This window comes from Silene latifolia, chromosome 7, assembly GCF_048544455.1.
Source record: "Silene latifolia isolate original U9 population chromosome 7, ASM4854445v1, whole genome shotgun sequence".
Lineage (NCBI taxonomy): Eukaryota > Viridiplantae > Streptophyta > Magnoliopsida > Caryophyllales > Caryophyllaceae > Silene > Silene latifolia.
The window spans coordinates 17,232,749-17,254,005 of record NC_133532.1 but is presented as its reverse complement, the minus strand read 5'-3'; the positions used below and the strand labels follow the sequence as shown (position 1 = coordinate 17,254,005).

General features: G+C 36.0%; 1 protein-coding gene across 1 annotated transcript; it reads left to right on the top strand.

The window, feature by feature from the left end:
• The first annotated feature begins 13,616 nt into the window (after nucleotides 1-13,616).
• Nucleotides 13,617-14,069, top strand: LOC141589797 (uncharacterized). Its single transcript, XM_074410421.1, has 2 exons — nucleotides 13,617-13,842; nucleotides 13,951-14,069. Exons 1-2 carry the CDS (start codon nucleotides 13,617-13,619, stop codon nucleotides 14,067-14,069), a joined length of 345 nt encoding a protein of 114 aa, XP_074266522.1.
• Nucleotides 14,070-21,257: the final 7,188 nt, after the last annotated feature.

Here is a 21,257-nt window from a genome sequence, read left to right as displayed (position 1 = left end):
CAAGCCCATAATTCACAAGTCAACAAATGCCTAGGATGCTAAAGTCACATAGAGATCCTCTCTAAGATGGCAAACATTGCATTCAACCGGAGGATTAAGAAGGCATTAACACAAATTATAGGATTCTATAAGACTTTAAGGAGGCATTTAATAAGAGGTCCTCGGGTACTGATGACCCCGATCGGGGTGACCTGTCCCCGATCGGGGTTGCCCGTCTTTTGATTCTTTACGTTTCACTTCCAAGTCCTATATAAAGGGGACTTGTATGCATCCAATTCGATCTTATTCTCACGTCTTATATACTCCATAATAGCCTGAAGCAATACTTTTCTCATTATTTTTCATATTTGTTTTCAATATTGTTAAGCTTTTAGTTATCAAACATTTGGTTATTTATATATTCAAGAATTTGGTTCAATTTTGTTCTTCCTTGCAAGTTCCATTTCCATTCGGTAATTCTAATTCTAGCTTGTTTAGTTTACGTTTCCATCATAGTTATCACATAGTTTTCATCATTAGTACTTTTATATCACATAGTTTAGTTTTATATTATATGCTTTACCATTTAGTTTACATCATTTCCATTAGCATGTCTATCATTTCTCTTAACAAAGTTTGTAGTTTATACTGTTGGGATTCAATAATTTCATATGTTTACATATTCATAGTATGATAATTTAATTTTGTCATAAAATTAAAACGGATCTTATGCATGCAAAACGATTACAAGTATAAGGAGAAAAATCAATTCTTACATTGATAATTTTGGATAAATGGGCACTAGTAAGTTCACCTTCTTACTAGTTCTTGAGCTTTCCAAAATGGAAGAATAAGATTCAAGTTGAGAATCTCTCCTAAGGAATTATATCCAAGGTAATACCCTTAATAATTATAATTAATATGAATTAGTATTAATTAAAATCTTACATAAACTTGACACAAAATATTAATTTTGTTCTCTCTTATTTCGGTTAAGAGGAGAGGATTTTTATGAGTTTTCTTTCTCTAAAATGTTTCACAAAAATGTACAGAGTAGTTGAATGAATAATACACTACAAGAATATCAATGTATGTAGTGTTAAAATAAGAGAAAACCCTTTTGTTTTCTCTTCAAAAAACCGGGTGGTAGAGGGTGGTTTTTTAGGCCAATGCATGGTCTTGTTCTTCTCAAGAATAGACTAGATATGCAAGGCTAGGTATTAGGTTTAATCATTATGTTCTTATTTAAAATAAAACACAATATAAACCATAAACCCCTCAAATATTTCGGTACACTTGGATAAAATGGGTAGTCCATTTTATTTTGTCATTTGTTAATTTTTGTCACATGTTACATGTTACATGACATGTTGCAATGTAATATATTTTTAACATATTAAAAATCAACATATTAATAAAATATGTCACACACAAAATTAACTAGTAATTCTTAATTACATGTACTACAATGGTTTATCAAATTATAAATTTACAACAACTTGTATTTATAATAAATTATTCATTCTGTTTCAATTGTTTCGTAACATAATTCAATCTAAATAATAAAACAATTTGATTACTTAGACCGTATCTCATCTAATCGAATTACAATGAGACACGTTAATTTTACTCATAAAATCATCCGTCAATTTTAAGCAATTTAATTAACTCGTATCGGCATACGATTAATTAAATGATCAATTAAGAGTATTACCCTATAGGTATGACCTCAGGGTATCAACTGATCACCACCGTAAATTTACAAGTAATGTCAAACTCTAGTCAGCCAATCATTACCGATATGTGTGGACCAGTTGACTGTAAAATATTACTTTCCCTCATGCATTCTTAAATATGAGATTTAAACATGTGATCATCATGATCGACAATTGTGATCGCATTATTGTCGAGGACACTAACTCCAACAATCTCCCACTTGTCCTCGACAAGTGTGCGTCACCAATTCTCTTGTCCTATTACTATCTCCCACTCAATGCAAGGTGTCTTTCGGGTCGTACTTGCAAGTGATCATATCGAGAGTGGTTTCCTCGATCTGGAGAATAACTGATTGACCGGAATTATCTACCATAGATACCTTCCGAGCGTGGCCACGCATTTCCAGTTCATTACTCCTCGAGTGGCCTTGAGATATTGTTTTAACCCTGACAAAGGAGTGGACAATTCCTATAGCACTATTCCCTTCGACTAGCCACAGCTCATTGTAACCCAAAATAAGCCCTTTAACCCCATTTACGAAGGTTGTAGGAACATAAATCAAAGTTACTCGAAAACTGTGCCACCTTGGGCGAACAGTCTTTAGTCAAAAGAATCGACTCATTAGAATACTATAGTAGCTCTTGCCACGACCAGGCTATATAAATTTCCCAGAACTCTATAAGCGGTCATTAGGCCCGACAAAGTGTTCCTAACAGTCTGTCTATGTGATCGACTAGTCATCTCATATGACTCTATGACACTTGAATTTGCTATCAATCGCATCACACTCTAGTCACTTCGAGACGTCACCTCATATAAGTGACTATGGGCGATTACTATGTCAATTTAGTTCACTTTAATGGGGTTCAATCTTGTCTCCACAACCCATTTTAATATGATAAAGTAATGGAAAAATAAAAGACAAATGTGATTATGCATATGAACAAATAAAACAACTCCTTTTATTTCATATCAAAATCTAACATAAAACTGGCATGCGTTTAAGTCCCATGGACGCAACATGTCCATCATGGTTAGCCTGCGATAAAGGCCTGGTGAGCGGATCAGCAATGTTATCATCCGTCCCTACCTTAACAATTGCAATTTCCTTCCTTTCAATGAAATCTCTAATTACATGGAATTTTCTAAGTACATGTCTAGATCTATTACTAGACTTGGGCTCTTTAGCTTAGAAGATAGTCTCATTGTTGTCACAATAGAGAGTAATGGGATCATTGGCGGTAGGCACTACTTTTTGCCCTTCCAAGAATTGCTTAATCCACATAGCTTCCTTTGCAGCTTCTGATACTGCTATGTACTCAGCCTCTGTTGTAGAATCCGCAGTCACAGCTTCCTTGAAGCTTCTCCAGCTAACGGCACCACCATTGAGCATGAAAACAAATCCAGCTTGTGATTTCATGTCATCTCTGTCTGTTTGAAAACTGAAGTCTGTGTAACTCTTAACACAGAGCTCGGAGTCACCTCCAAACATTAAGACAGAATCCTTAGTCCTTCGCAAGTATTTAAGGATGTTCTTGACGGCAATCTAGTGACTCTCACTAGGATTTCCTTGATATCTACTCGTCATGCTCAAAGCATACGAGATATCTGGACGAGTGCATATCATGGCATACATGATTGATCCAATGGCGGAAGCATAAGGGATCAACTTCACGCGTTCGACATCTTTGGGTTCGGTGGGTGATTGAGACTTGCTCAATATGGTCCCACTAACCATAGGAACCAAGCCTCTTTTGGATTGGTCCATGCTGAAGCATCGAAGAATCTTATCAACATAAGATTCTTGACTCAATGCCAATATCCTTTTAGGTCTATCTCTATAGATCCGGATACCTAATATGCGTTGTGCTTCTCCTAAATCCTTCATTTGGAAGTGGTTACCCAACCACTCCTTAACAGAAGACAACATCGGAATGTCATTTCCAATGAGTAGTATGTCATCCACATACAATATTAGGAACACAACATTGCTCCCACTGAACTTCATGTATAAGCATAGTTCCTCAATGCTTCGAGTAAAACCATTTTCTTTTATAACATGATTAAATCGATGGTTCCAACTTCTCGATGCTTGCTTAAGACCATAAATGGATCTCTTAAGCTTGCATACATTGTTAGGATTTTTAGGATCCACAAAACCTTCAGGTTGTATCATGTACACCTCTTCTTCTAAATGCCTATTTAGAAAAACGGTCTTGACATCCATTTGTCATAATTCATAATCATGAAATGCAGCGATCGCTAACAATATCCGATTTGATCTTAGCATAGCCACGGGGGCAAAGGTTTCATCATAGTGAAGACCATGAACTTGAGTAAAACCTTTTGCTACTAGCCTAGCCTTGTAGACATCATTATGTCCTTCTATGCCATTCTTTATTTTGAAGATCCATTTGCACTAAAGAGGTCTTGCCCCTTCAGGCAAATCCACCAAGTTCCAGACTTGATTTTCATGCATAGAACTCATTTCAGATTTCATGGCCTCAAGCCATAAAGCTGAATTGGGACTAGAAATTGTAGCTTTATAGGTGGCAGGTTCGTCACTTTCTGAAAGTAACACATCGAGGGTCCCATCCTCTTCGATAAATCCAATATATCTATCAGGATGGCGAGAAACTCGACCCGACCTCCTCGGTTGAGGAATAACAACATGATTAGACGACGAAGGAACGTCTTCTTGCGCCTCTACTTCGGTTTGTGGCTCTTGAACTTCATCAAGTTCAAAATTTCTCCCACTATGTCTCTTAGAAATAAACTCTCTTTCTAAGAAGACAGCCCCACTAGACACAAACACTTTGTTTTCTTGAGGTTTGTAGAAGTAATATCCTCGGGAGGTAATGTGGTAACCTACAAAGATGCATTTTTCGGATCGTGGGGCAAGCTTGTTGTCGGTCTTTGCCTTGACGTAAGCATTACATCCCCAAATCTTCATATAGGATATATTAGGAACCCTTCCTGTCCACATCTCATATGGAGTCTTTTCGGTTGCCTTTGTTGGACTTTTATTCAATGATTTGATTGCGGTTTGGATTGCAAATCCCCAAAACGAGTCGGGTAACTCGGTTTGACTCATCATGGATCGAACCATATCTAGTAGGGTTCGATTTCTCCTTTCAGCAACACCATTAAGTTGTGGTGTACCGGGTGGAGTGAGCTGTGACACAATGCCACAACCTTTCAAGTGTGAATAAAATTCATTACTAAGATACTCTCCACCACGATCGGATCGTAGTGCTTTTATCCTTTTGTTCAATTGGTTTTCTACTTCATTTTGAAATTCTTTAAATTTCTCAAAAGCTTCACTCTTATACTTCATTAAGTAGATATACCCATATCTACTTAAATCGTCGGTGAAGGTTATGAAGTAGTCATAGTTTCCCCTAGCGGTGATGGTCATTGGTCCACATACATCGGTGTGTATAAATCCCAATAGTTCACTAGTTCGAGTCCATTTACCACTAAAAGGATTACGAGTCATTTTTCCTAGGAGACAAGATTCGCATATACCATATGATTGAAAATCGAATGGTTTAATAACATTAGTGGAAACTAATCTTTTAATGCGATTCTCATTGATATGTCCCAATCGACAATGCCAAATGTACGATTAATTTGGATCACTTGATTTGAGTTTCTTTGATTGCATATTATAGATGTCTTTACTTGGATTAGAAGTTTCTAGAACATAAATGCCATTAATAGTAGAGCCTCGGCCTATGACCAAGTCATTTCTTGAAATAATACAACAATTATTTTTAATGGCAAAATTAAAACCCTCTATGGCTAACATAGCAATTGAAATAATGTTCTTAGAAAGAGAAGGTACATAAAAACAATTATGCAAATACAACTCAAATCCATTTGCTAAAGCAAGCACATAAGTTCCCTTGGATGTAGCCGCTATCCTAGCTCCATTCCCAAGACGGAGATCAACATCACCCTTGCTTAGCCTTTCCACGTTTCTTAGCCCCTGTAAATGATTACAAAGGTGAGAGCCGCAACCGGTATCTAATACCCACGTTGTGGTGGAAGTAAAATTTACATCAATAACATAAATTTCAGAAGGAATTTTACCGAGTGGAATAACAAATCCGTCCCTAATATTTCCCAAATATATGGGGCAATTCATCATCCAATGTCCTATGCCATGACAATAATGGCATTCATCATCAACTTTGGCTCCTTTGGTAGTCCCACTAGCCATCTTGTTCCCCTTCCTTTTGAACCATTTTCCTTTAGTTGCAAGAGCTTTCTTGCTAGGACTCCCACTAGATTTGGCATCCCTTTCTTCCAAAGATAAGGATTTCATAGATTTAGTGAGATGGTCTTCCCGAGACACATTCACAAAAGATCTAGTCTTAGTAGGAGGTATGGTGGAAGTAATGAAATTAAGGTTTCCATCGGAACCGATCCCAAAATGAAGCTCTCTAGTAGTATCGAGATTGTGGTTGGAGCAAATATCGTCAAATAAGTTATGACAAGACTCAATGGTAATAGGTGTAGTTGCTTTAGAAGGATCCATTGCGATATATAAACTACAAATATGGAGGTAAAGGAAATGTTAACATTTGTCATTTGATAAAATTTGCAAACATGTTAAACAAATTTTTAAACATTTATATAGTGACCTCTACCCAACTATTATAAATGATCCCGAGATCCAAATTCATATCAATTCGGGCACGGTGAGCCGATTCATCCCTTATTAATATAACTCGGTGGATTAACTCTTTAATCGATTCTACTTTTAGAACTCTCGGTAGATAAAATTACTCTAATATTTATCTTTAGCCCGGAACACATGCGACTACGGTCACGAATACTTCCGTTGAGCTCAATCCAAATTTCAATGTAATAACATTTTACTACCCCACTTCGCCAATGTAACAAGGTTTGTATTACGGTAAAGCCAGCTCAACTCCCTTATGAAATTGGTACTTCATGGGTTCTATTATTTGGTAAGGATATTTCTCAATTATTAATTTAGTGAGAGGTCATGTCAATTTATTATCTATCACGTTTTAAGTGAACTAAAGCGGTGAACTACGATAATTATAATTGACACGGTCGATGACTCGATTAAATAAAATGCATGTTTAGTTATGGCGATTTAGCGATGTGTGCAAACATATAAATAAATGCAAAGCATAAATATAAAGTCCTAGTATGACCTTCCTAAAATATTAAATCTAATAAACTATTAAAAATTCGGAAACCAACTCATTTGGTCCCTTGAACTTCGGTCTTGGCACGCATCTCGAGGTAACACCGTCTTCATTGAAACTCCGGGAAATTACAAAATAATAAATAGAATTACATAATTTCCTATTATACATTTGTAATAAAAATTAAAATCTATTAAATTACAAAACGGTGATACGAGATCACAATAATTACAACCGAATCGATATTCCCATACATTTCGGGTAATACCAATTAAAAACTAAGGCCATACTAAGTAAAATTACATAATTCAAAAATTATATAAATCAAAATATGACAATCATAAATAAAATGCAGCATTATAATATGTATGAACATGCTTAATTTTATGCTAAATCGCCTTTTAAGAGCCAATATCGTATATTTTATCGGTTTTTATGGAAAATCACAAAAATTACATAAATTCATATTTATGTTCAATATAATTACCCTAACCATATTAGGATTCAAAACTTAGTCTTCACTAACATTTTGACAATAATTCAACTTGATTTCTTAATATTGTTCATTATGGACCCAAAAATACAATATTATACTATAAACTCCAAATTTATATTATAAAAATTTCAAATAATTTCAAAATTTGAAATTCAAACTCATGAACATTCTGAAAAAATACCATGACACTAATAATATTCAAAACTTAGGTTAAAAATTTCAAAAGTTTTCGAGAAAAACATCATTGAGGCTTATCGGTTTTATCAAATATGACCATTAAAATATGAGAAAATTAATTTTAATCAACTTTTCACTTTTATATCTGAAATGTGGGAATAAAATGAAATATATGACATTTTTCTTTAGTCATGAAATATGTATTAGCATTATAGGCTAATTTAAGTCACTATTTATTGAATTTTTACTCAAAAATTCATAAATCATGCATAAGAAGTTCAATTAATCTAAGATTTTTACAAACACTGACTAAAAATGCATGTGAAAACATATAATATTTTCATGACTATATTCGAAATATAACTCATATAAACCTAATAAACCCTTTAAATACGATTTAAACTTATAAAATCCATATTTTATGGAAAATAACTTAGTTTTTTATGAAATTTAATATGCAACTAGTAGATAATATATGTGAAAACATATCAAAACATCACTTAAAAATTCGAAGTTTAACTATTTTTCGTCCAAAAATGACATTTTCCTCATAAAAATCACATTTTAATGCCAATAATATATAAAATGAACAATAAAATCCATAAATCGTCCCATATGACCTAAAATCTATTTAGGACCAGAAAATTTTAACATGCAAAATTATTTCATGATTTATCTTCATAAATCCTAAATAACAAGTTTTATATGTTAACTAATTAACTCGGAAAAACAAACCCGGTTTTGCATGCAACAACCACGAGCTCTGATACCACTTGTTGGGATTCAATAATTTCATATGTTTACATATTTATAGTATGATAATTTAATTTAGTCATAAAATTAAAACGGATCTTCTGCATGCAAAACGATTACAAGTATAAGGAGAAAAATCAATTCTTACATTGATAATTTCGGATAAATGGGCACTAGTAAGTTCACCTTCTTACTAGTTCTTGAGCTTTCCAAAATGAAAGAAAAAGATTCAAGTTGAGAATCTCTCCTAAGGAATTATACCCAAGGTAATACCCTTAATAATTATAATTAATATGAACTAGTATTAATTAAAATCTTACATAAACTTGACAAAAAATATTAATTTTGTTCTCTCTTATTTCGGTTAAGAGGAGAGGATTTTTATGAGTTTTCTTTCTCTAAAATATTTCACAAAAATGTAGAGAGTAGTTGAATGAATAATACACTACAAGAATATCAATGTATGTAGTGTAAAAATAAGAGAAAACCCTTTTGTTTTCTCTTCAAAAAACCGGGTGGTAGGGGGTGGTTTTTTAGGCCAATGCATGGTCTTGTTCTTCTCAAGAATAGACTAGATATGCAAGGCTAGATATTAGGTTTAATCATTATGTTCTTATTTAAAATAAAACACAATATAAACCATAAACCCCTCCAATATTTCGGTACACTTGGATAAAATGGGTAGTCCATTTTATTTTGTCATTTGTTAATTTTTGTCACATGTTACATGTTACATGACATGTTACAATGTAATGTATTTTTAACATATTAAAAATCAACATATTAATAAAATATCTCACACACAAAATTAACTAGTAATTCTTAATTACATGTACCAAAATGGTTTATTAAATTATAAATTTACAACAACTTGTATTTATAATAAATTATTCATTCTGTTTCAATTGTTTCGTAACAATAATTCAATCTAAATAATAAAACAATTCGATTACTTAGACCGTATCTCATCTAATCGAATTACAATGAGACACGTTAATTTTACTCATAAAATCATCCGTCAATTTTAAGCAATTTAATTAACTCGTATCGGCATACGATTAATTAAATGATCAATTAAGAGTATTACCCTATGGGTATGACCTCAGGGTATCAACTGATCACCACCGTCGCACGACAGTAATGTCAAACTCTAGTCAGCCAATCATTACCGATATGTGTGGACCAGTTGACTGTAAAATATTACTTTCCCTCATGCATTCTTAAATATGAGATTTAAACATGTGATCATCATGATCGACAATTGTGATCGCATTATTGTCGGGGACACTAACTCCAACATATACTTTAATATGAGTAGCTAAATTCCTTAGTCTAGGGGCTAGGAAAGCCATGCAAAATCAAATATGTAAAATGATAAATTAGGTTGATATAATATTGTCTAATTGTTTCTATCACATGTTTGCATCGTCACGTTTAATCTATGTTTAAAGGCCTTATTCATTGATTAAGTTTGTTAATTCGTTCTAAAAGTCGAGAGGCACGGAATTGAATTAGACTAAGCATGTGTAGTAAAACGACCTGATCATAAACGAGAGTTTCTCTAGGACCCGGTCTATGGTTGATACTAATATCGTAAGGTGGGTGTCTCTAAGCCTAAACAATTGACAATGTTATTATTACCGAGTTTAACATAATCATATATTTACCTTTGCATGTGTGACCAGACTCCCCTAAACTCCCTTTTATTATATAGTTACATCTTAATATTTGTTAAATCATCAAACCAAACAACAAACAAATCCAAACAAAATCGACCTTGATAGAAATCTTTCCATAGCATTTCACAACGCAATTCCCGTCTCCTTGTGCTCGACCCCTATTACTACAATCATTTGTGTCTAGGGTAATTATCTTTGCATAGGTGTACGATATAGCCTATCAATGTCCGTGTACAATTTGACTATTTTAATTTAATAATTACCTTTCTTATTTAAGCTCTCCTAGCGTTTTAGTAATATCCAAAACCCACTTGTTAACCCTCTCTTATAAATATAAAACCCTAAGCTAGTTGGCAGGTTGCTCACTTTGTTTTCTTGCGTGAGACGTGCGGCGTCCCTTTCTCTATTTCTCTCTTTGTTCTTCTTTTCTCCCTTTGACTTCGCTGTTGAATATCTTTTCTTCTTCCAAACTCATACACAAATTATATTTTCATAATCCTTGCTTTTACCTCTACATCATATTTATCTCCAAATAATTTTATGAGTATTATTTGTATGAACCTTTAGACCTACGTTTTGGGCCTCTTATTTTAATGGGTAAAGAAGAGGAAGAGTATTTTTATGGTTCTTTCATGTATTTGGATTCGGGTATTCTTTAATGTCGGTTTTTGGAGACGTTTGCACGTGTTGGAGACAAGGATTTGATGGTTGTGTCTTTCTTGGAGGTTGTCATTAATTTGCATCATTAATAATCGCTAAAAAGGTAACTAGGTGTTTCTCTTTTAATTGTGTTTATGCCAATTGATGTAATTAATATGATTTAATGATTGTTTTGTATGATTGGTACATGTTTGATTGTTTATTATGATGATTAATTATGTTTTCGCATATTTGTATATGATTTAATGTTTTAATTATATATCGTATGTTGTTTATATGTTTAATATGGATGTCATGAGCGCAATTAAGGTTTACGAATCAAACCCTAGTGGCGGCATGATAGGCGGCCAAGAGTGCTCTCCAAAGTTATAGCTAAAGCTAGTATAACCTTTATGATGATTCAGGAGTTATAGCTGAAGTTAGTACAATTTTGGGTTGTTACTCTAGTTATGGCTGAAACAAGTATAACCTTGGAAATATGAATCCAGGTTATAGCTGAAGCTACTATAACATAGAAATACGAGTTTAAGTTATAGCTGAGACTAACGTAACCCTTAGATTATGGCTCAAGGTTATGGTTGGAACTAGTATAACTTTGAGTTTCGTGTCAAGGTTATAATTGAGGTAGGTATAACTTCAAGTTATATATGTTAAAGTTATAGTCGAGGTTACTATAACCTCGCATCCTGAGTTCATGTTATGGTTAAGGTTACTATAACATTAATTATTAATACTTGCTCACATGTTGTGTTGTGTTCAGTTATTATATGACATTGTGTTTGCATATGTCGTTGGTTACTCTTGTTCATATGATAAGTAGAATGGTCAGTAATACTATCCAATGAGTTGAGTCGTGATGTTGTTTACGCATGTTGGTACAGACAGTTATACTGTGTATTGGTTTGTTGCTGGTTTGAATAGATGACGGTAGTATCAGTTATATACTATCGGAATAGACAAACGCCACCCGTTGATGCGGGATTTATTTTGGTCTGTCTTCGGGGGTGGACAGAGGCAGTGGTTATACGCTCTGGGTCCCGAGTGTCGTTCGGTGTACAGTTATTTCACCGAGAGTCTGGCCAGGTCTTAGACATATAGGCAGTAGTTATACGCTATACATAGTACCGTGGAGGCAGTGGTTATACGCTCCACACCGATGGAGGCAGTGGTTATACGCTCCGTCAGCTAGAGGCAGTGGTCATACGCTCTGGCAAGTTAGAGGCAGTGGTTATACGCTCTAATGGTTGTTCACTCTATTCGCTACGCTTGATTGCTAGCTTTGTGCCTTATATTGCTGTGGATTGTGTGTCACCATATTCGCTATGCTTTAATGCTAGCATTGTGCCTTAATTTTTTATGGGTCGTGTGCTACTTTGGTTGTAAAGGTACATGGTCTAGTGGTTGTATATGGTCTAGGTTTGCATGATTGCATCCGTCTAATATTGATAAAGTCACGTTAAGCTGTATTGGGTTTTCATGAGTATAGATGGTCTCGCATGTTTATTGGTTTTGCATTTCAATTGTTAATGATTGTTAGTTATATTCAATTATTATAAACATGACTGGGAGAGAATCTAGTTACTCCCGACTGATTGTCGACCCCCACTCTCAGATTGAATGCTCTTCGCTGTTTGGATGATGTTGCTTGGGATGCATCGATGGGCGAGACGAATAATAAATTAGAAGTTTGTTTTTATGTTTTGAGAACTTTGAATAATGTATTAGTTTTGCTTTAGTTTTAGTAGAGAACCAGATTGGTCAGGTGTTTCCGCCACCTTGACCCCTTTATCATTGTTATACTCTGATAATTCATTAATATACGTTTTTACTTTGTTTTATAATCCGGGTTGTTACACATATGAAAAGAATTATCTAACTCATGATTTAGAATTGGGTACAATTGTGTTTGCTTTGAAGATTTGGAGACACTATTTGTATGGGGCGACCTTTAAGATGTTTTTGGATCAGAAGAGCTTGAAGTACATCTATACTCAAAAGGAGTTGAATATGCGTCAGAGAAGATGAATGGAGCTGATTGGTGACTATGATATGGATATTATTTACCATGAGGGAAAGGCTAATGTAGTTGCAGATAACTTGAGTATGAAGAGTGTTCATTGTTTATGCACGGCCTTGTCACTGATGAAATTGAAAGATGAAGTGACTAAGATGGGAATTCACATGATTCGCAAAGGTGATGCTACTTGTGACTTGACAGTAGAACCTGAACTTTATTATGACATCAAGAGGAAACAGGTGCTTGGTCCCAAGATTCAAGAGTGGAAGACATGGGTGGAGAAGGGTACTGTTTCGAGATTTTCGATCCATACAGAGAAGGGAGTGTCCGATTCGATGGAAGGTGGTGTGTGCCTAGTGATGTCGAGTTGAAGGGGAGCATAGAAGACCGCAAGGTGGGATTCAGTCACTTGAGGTACCTAAGTGGAAATGGGAGTCGATATCCATGGACTTTATTGTGAGGTTAACGAGAATTCAGCAGGGTAATAACATGATATGGGTGATTGTCGATCATTTGACGAAGTCAACTCATTTTATACCGATAAAAGATACTTGGAGTAAGATTCAGCTAGCTAATGGATATATGAAGCATATGGTAAGACTACATGGGGTACCAAAGGATATCGTGTCAGATAGAGATGTCAGATTTATTTCACGGTTTTGGCAGGAGTTATAGGCGCTAATGAGAACTACCTAAATGATGAGTACAACATTTCACCCTGTGACACATGGCGAAACTGAGAGGGCCATCAGGACTTTGGAGGATATGCTATGAGCTTGTGTGATGATGTTTGGTGGGAGTTGGGAGGATCAACTTGATTCAACAGAGTTTTCTTATAACAACAACTATCATATGAGTATTGGGATGGCTCCATTTGAGGCACTGTACGGGAGGAAGTGTAGGAGTCCAGTGTGTTGGGATGATAGAGCAGAAGCTGTAGTTTTGGACCGCATATGGTACAAGACATGATTGAGAAAGTACATTTGATTCGACAAAAGATGAAGGCGCCCCAGGATCGTCAAAAGAGTTATGCGGTTCTGCACCGCAGAGATATTGAGTTCCAGGGGGCTGGCAAAGTTCTTTTGAAAGTGTCACCGATGTGTAGAATTATGAGGTTTAGCAAGAGAGGGAAGTTGAGCCAGAATTTCATAGGGCCTTATGAGATTTTGGATCGGATAAGTAAAGTGGCTTATCGGTTAGCTTTGCCACCAGCTCTAGATCGGGTGCATAATGTGTTCCATGTGTCACAACTTTGAAAGTATGTGAGTGATCTGTCTCATGTACTAGAGGTCAAGAATATTGAGCTCGATGAAGCGCTTACTTATGTGGAAGTGCCAAAGGAAATATTGGATCGTAAAGTGCGTAAGACAAGGAACGGTGAAACCATTTTGCTTAAGGTGCTATGACCTAACCATAATGTTGAAGAAGATACATGGGAGCCGTAGGAAGCAATGAGGGAGCGTTATCCACATCTCTTTGACAAGGTATGTTAGGTTACGGGGTGTAACCTTTTTCTTTTAAGGGGGTAGGAGATGATCGCATGTGATTTTGGGTAGTTTTGAGGGCATTTTGGTTGTTGTCTGGGCTGTGTGGTCATAGTTTGTTTATATTTTGGGGGTATGTAGATACCCAGTATTTGTTGAATCCTCAACAAACACTCGATGATTATCGGACTACAACAAGCTTAGGAATCGCTACGTTTAATCGACAGTTTGTATAACTATACGTCGAAAAACTCAAAACGATTTCGAAAACAAAACATTTTTAAATGTACCTGGAGTGTTTTATGCACGACGATGGGGTCAGAATGACACTAACTAGAGTCATCGACACCAGACCAAAACCAACTCAAAATTCAAATTCCGACTCCAACAACGAGTCAAACCGAGTCAAACACAAAAAATAAACATCATAAAGCTTACTTGTTAAGTATACATGGTATACTTGAATGGTCAAGTACAACAATCTTGCCATCCGGCCAAAACCTAGGATAGAACAAATCAAGATTTCAAATGCGTGATAGTGACAAGAAAGCTCGAAGACCCGCGAAATGGCTCGCGCCTCTTCGAGTAGCCCATGCGGCCATGTCGCTCATAATGCACACAACCACTCAATCCTCTATAAATACCCCTCGAATGCCACCGTTTGAAGGTACGCGAGTGTCCGCCCCCTCATTTCTCCCTTAAAATTCTAGACTCGACTTTTCAAGTCACAAACCGACACGTATTTTCGACCTACCGATCAAAAATACAAGCCATGCACATTGTTTGGTACCGTCATTGTGCATTAAATCACTTGACCGACCATTTCGACCAACTACACAATCACTAAACAAAACAAACACTCTTTACATTGCTAAACGGTTTTCAACCGAGTTTTCTGACCTAACAAGTTTTTACACTTCTGTCGATTTCTTGTCTTCAACCTAGCATATAAGTATGAGGGTATAATTAATCCTCTTCTTTCATGTCTTTTTACCTGTTTTTATGACTTTAACATGCTAAAACATTCATAACATGGTCCAAAATACAAATCGAATGAGCCAAAACAGAGTTTTGACCTGAAATAGAAGCCCATAGTCACAACTAGGTGGCTCGCGCCTAAAGGGGCTGTCCAGGTCAAAACTCAAACTTGTTTAAGTTCATTCTTTCCATTTTCATTTCATTTTATAACCGGGTTTTACCATTTCAAATCGTTTTTATGATAAACCTTTTAACAATTAAAGTGTTCACCCTTGGTTTCTCATACCATGACGGTTCAATCCGTATTTCGGTGATAACATTTGGTTAATTACATTTCAAAAGTTATTTTAAAACCTTTTGTTCATTTGTTTACATTTCAAAAACAATCATATTAGTCATACATGCATAATCATCCTTGGTTCCACATACCATGTCGGTTTAAATCCGAGTACGATAATAATCATTGACTAATCACAAAACAATGAACTTAACACAATTAGTTCATAATCAACATTTTTCAAAACTATTCATGTCAAGCTTGCAAAACCGAACCCGACATCGAATATCATCAATACAATGATGATTATTCAAGTCTTGTTCTTCATATTAGCACAAAAGCGGTCTAAACGGCCTTTTCAAACACAGACGGGTTCAAATACCCTTTTACAAACCATTTCACAAACATTTTCAATAGTCAAAAGACGCCCCTTTGGAACGTGTACTGCCTCGCGCCTATATAGGCTTACTGATTTCTAGTTTTCAAACCTGGACAGGGCCGTATGCATCGCCCTAAGGCTCACGCCTCAATAGGCTGCATGATGCAGGTCTTGCTTCTTTTCCAGCACTTGTCTAAGACGATCCCGACTTCGTTTAACCCGAATACAGGACGGATCAGATCGACAAAGTCCATATTTTATTTTGTATTTGCAAAACGCCTTTCTAAGACAAATGGATCATGTTATGCACCATAAACCTAACTCGGTAAATGGATGTTTAATTTCCGTCTTGCATGAAAATCAACTTTAAATCCAACTTGACATCAATTACTTGATATTTGGATAAACAACCGACATAGAAAGCTCACATGTTAGGTATAAACTTGTGGATATGCATTCATCCATTTACCCGTTTTATTAACTTTTGCATTTAACCAACCAAGATCGATCAGTAGAGGCCGCTACCGCGAGCGGGATTGGGTATCCGATTAAAGGGCTTCCCAATACGTACCTTCACCTCTTACTCAGAAACTTTGGATAGTGGACGGCCTTATTCAGGGCAAACGAGAGTCATTCTAGAGATAGGATGCTAAAGAGGGACGACTCGTTATCTTTAGTACCTATGTCAAACACCGATTTTTGCCTTGGTTGACCTAGGTATAAAGTAGATTTGAACGGTTTCCAAGCATCCCACAATTGCTTGGTGGCGACTCCGAACATCTCTTATATCATTTCGAGACCCTTGTCGAGACGAAACCGACCAATCTAAAACGATCCGGTCGAAAGTATTTTTACGCCACCGAGCGTGGCTTTCAGACTGCCGCATGTCCACAGATTGGCTTGGCGTTGCGGGTGGCCTATGTCCACAGGGTATAGTTGGTGTTATTTTTTATTTGTGTGGGTAGTAGTCTGGTTGTACAGATATGGGTGTGAAGTTCGAGAAAGAAGTTCGTTCTTAAGGAGGAAAGGCTATAATACCATAGATTTCTGAGTATAGTGAACCCGGTCGAATAGGCTATACTCGATCGAGTGGGTCATTGGGTGTTTTGAGGTAGACTACTCCCTTAAGCGCACTCGGCCGAGTATGTGAGACACTTGGTCGAGTATGTCTGGCACTCAACCGAGTGCCCGGTCTGACGAGTCATTTTCCGCGGTTTGATTAGAGTGATAAGGGAGTTATATATATATATATATATATATATATATATATATATATATATATATATATATATATATATATATATATTTTCGTTAATCGGTTTATTAAACCTGAAAAATTTCTCTAAACCCTCCCTAATCACTCTAATCATCAAGCAAGCAAGATCTAGCTTTCGGTTGCCGGATTTCGTGTTCTTGTGTCAATCAATTTGTAAGTATTAGTCTCATTTCTTTTGTAATTAGTTTACATTCGTTAAAACCGTAATTTGGGTTAAGAATTGGGGGTAATTAGTTGATTAGTGATGGTTTATGATATGGTATTACTTGATTATCTTTGTTAGATGACGATTTCGTAGAAGATCAATTCTAACCTCGTTCTTGTGTTGCTTTGCGGAATTTGCGAATAAGGTAGGGTTTCCCTACTCAGTTTCCTATACGATTGGTTATAAGTGATGTGTTATTGTGTGATTTCTTTGATGTGAAAGTATTGTGGTGTCTTGATATTGTTGACATTATTGTTGGTATTGATTGTTGAGCTATTGTTGGGAGATGGTCTTCACCCCCCATGTTTGCTCCTTGTGGCTCCCGTCACATGGGGGATGTGCACATTAATGATCTGGGTTCGCTCGTTATGATGAGCGGGGCTTTAGGTGGCAAGACTGCGGTCTACCACTGGCGGTGTGGGTACCTGTTGCGATGGGTAACCTAGCATGTCTGGGCTGCGGTTTAGACATTTGTATTCGGAGGTTTGAGATTATGTTATTGCGGGATAGGATTGAATTGAATTGGTTGTTGTTGTTGTTGTTGTTGTTTTTGTAGCTCATGATTAATTGTGCAGTTGACTGACCCTTTTATGTTTTCAAAACCTGCGGTGATCCATTGGGGGATGGTGAGCAGAAGTCTAGCAGGTACTGGTGTTGAGCTTGCACGCAGGTTTGGATGGGACGCTTGTAAGACATTGATTCTTTAGCTTCTGCCGAGTCTTTTAGTTTCCCTTGAGTTTTGCACATTTAGTCTTTTGGTTTATAGTTGTATTTCTTTTGGATTTTGGCATTTTGGTTATGTAATTTGATTAAACTATTTTCACTTTAAATATACGTTCTTTGATGGTCTATTTGATATACTTTACCTTAGGTAACCGAGATGGTAGCACTTCCATTTACTAAGGTAGGCATTGGTAAGGCACTTTGATAGATAGGGGTGTTACACCCAACCCCCAATCAATCTCTAATTTTCGACCCATTAGCCTTTGTAACACCACTTACAAGATGGTCACCAAAATCATTGTTAACCGCCTTAAACCGTTCATGCATAACATTATTTCTTCAAACCAAGGTAGTTCAATCCCTGCGAGCCGAACGAGCACTAACTTCATCATCGCCTCTGAAATTCTTAACTCCATGCATGTCTCTAACAGCAAGGTTGGGTGGTTTGTCCTTAAATAACTCGACTTTGAAAAGGCCTTTGATCGCCTTGAATGGGACTCCATACACTCTTGCCTTTCTTTAGCCCCGATTGATTTTGATACCATCTCTATTATTATGAGTTGTATTTGCAATACTTCCACCCATGTTCATTCTCTTAAATGGGTCCCTGTCTCCCGACTTCTAACCATATAGGGGTATCAGACATGGTGACCCTCTCTCTCCCAACCTCTTCATTATCTACATGGAAGCCCTTTCTACTCTCATCCATCAATCTTGCACTGATCTGGATTGGATTCCCTTCCCTCTTCGGAAGTGCTGGGCTACTTTCTCCCATCTTCTCTTTGATTACGATATCCTTCTCTTTGGTCGTTCTTCTAAGCAAAACTTATGCGCCCTCAAGGACACTCTCCTTTCTTTTTGTGCCTCTTCGGGTCAAAAAAATTAATTGTCTGAAGAGCAAGATTAACTTCTCCGGCCAATATGTAAGATAATTTGTTAGGTGATGTACAACTTTTAATTTTATCGTCGTAATTTTTTTTTACGATATATTGCCTTTAAAGTTTATAAGCGTGAAAATATCCAACGAGTGCCCTCTCCACCCGCTTCACCCGTTGGATATGGATATAAATGGATGCAAAATTGTTAAATAGATGAGAGGGGGATATGGGTGACCATAAATTAAATGGATATGGCTCTACGCCATCTATATTCCACCCATTACCATCCCTAGGCGGATATTACATCGCATGCTCTGCATGGATCTGTGCCCTGTGTCAAAACTTGTTATGCTTCCTTCTTCAATGTTTATTCTTCTTTTTTTTCACTTGCTTCCTTGCCTTCTATCTCTCTTTCTTCCTTTGCTTTGGTGTAGGAATGATGCGAAGCGAATTCCCATTTACAAAAAATGACCAAAAGCCAAATTTACAAGAGATTATATGATTGCAAGCGCAAAGCAAGCTACAAAATTCAAATTACATACAAAAGTATAAACCGGCAAAGTACAATAAACCGCTTCCAAAACCCGACATTAACACATGAACTGCACTCTAAAACGACCGATTAACTAGACTCATTTTAACACTATTAAAAAGTCAATGGACCTGGCCAAATATACTCAAGAAAAGAAAGGGGCGAATTTAGTATGTGACACTTTTAAAATTTAACTAGTTTTAAACGTGTGCAAATTTCACAAGTATGTTGTTTCAGAAGTTGTTATTATAAAAAATTGTAAATATAGATTAAGTTTTAAAGTAAAGTAATAAAATCTCCCTACTTTTTTTTAACAATTTTAGTTCGCCATAATAATTGAGTAATAAAGAAGATTCTAAATTTGAATTAAAAATGTCACTTGCAATTAGTATAAATGATACACCAGTGTCAATTAGTCGGATAATTATTATAGTAAGATATGTCATCTTGGCAGCTAAATTTGAGTTTCTACTCGACCTTGTTACATAGGTGGCCTAAAAAAAGGCTGACTTATATTGGTAAAACAAAATTATTCATACGAAAATTATCATAAAATTAGCGAAATTACAAATTGTTAACCTGTTTTTTCATTTAATTACACTCGTGCACAAGGCAAAATGCAAATTTTGACCCGTACTTATCTTAAAATGCAAATTCTAGCCCAATTTTTTAGTACAAATTGTTACTTGGTAGACGGAACAAAATTAGACTTGACCCGTGCACCTTTAAACCGGTTTAATCAATTTATTAAACATTCAAACCCGGAAAATTATCATATAAAGATATATTATAAGGTGTTAGAAAAATACTTCATAAATGCCATTAAAATAATGTACTCCGTAAGAAACACCATCCGTTTTCATGTGTGAAAAAATTACATGAACAATAATTATAGTTAAAAAATTGTAAATAATAATTCATATTTACCATACCTGAAAAAACAATTACTCCATAAAATAATTACCAAATCACTATCTCCGACCCAAACTTGTACTCCGTAGAAAGTAATAACCCATGCAAAAAATAATAGGTTAGTCTCCCAGGTCAAATATCATCCCTTTAACATAACAAAGTTGTTGCTTAGCCCAATAAATTATGCTTTTATCTTACCCATATTACCTGACATGTCCTAAACAGAAGACAGATACACCCGTCTTAAATAAGAACGTGTAAAAAATCGAGTAATACGCGAGATGGGTAAATTTGTTTTCAGCAACAGGTTCAAACAAATTCCATATTAACCCATAAACTACACGGCCCACGCCCAAATAAACCCTATCCATACCGAAAAGTCTACGGTTATACACAGTGTATAGAATCTTCTATACACTGCGAGTAACGTTAAGACAAGTGAAAATAGTGGGACATAAAATAGAATCTTTTTCAACTAATATTTTGTTATATATTGGGAGCCAAATTTTAAAATGTAAATTTGAGATTTTAACTTTTCAAAATACATTATGAAATATTATTTTTTCAGATTTGGTAAATATTATTTATATTTTCTAATTCTTTCCTTTTTTATTATTTATCTCTAACATTATGATATTTCGTACATCCATGTCTAGTTTCAACACATGTCCATACCACCAGTCCACCACCACTGCCTACCCTTCGCCTTCAAACACCTACCGGCGCCGACAAATTCTCACGCCCTCGAACCCTCAGGCCACCGTAATATTTTTACCGAAAGGTTTATGATGTACAACCTACGTATGTACCACCATGACTGCCCATTCCTTGCCGTCAAAACTACCGGCGCCGACAGCCTCTCATGCCAACGAACCCCTCACTCCCACCGGCGCGCCAACCTTCTTACTCGACTTCACGGCGTTAAGAATGTAGCAGGTGTAAAGCAAATC

Bases quoted from the DNA above. Each gene is read 5' to 3' on its own strand.
- LOC141589797 (XM_074410421.1), top strand. From the start codon at position 13,617: ATGGTACAAGACATGATTGAGAAAGTACATTTGATTCGACAAAAGATG. The intron at 13,843-13,950 runs GTAAAGTGGCTT...CTCATGTACTAG, and splicing joins TGAGATTTTGGATCGGATAA to AGGTCAAGAATATTGAGCTC.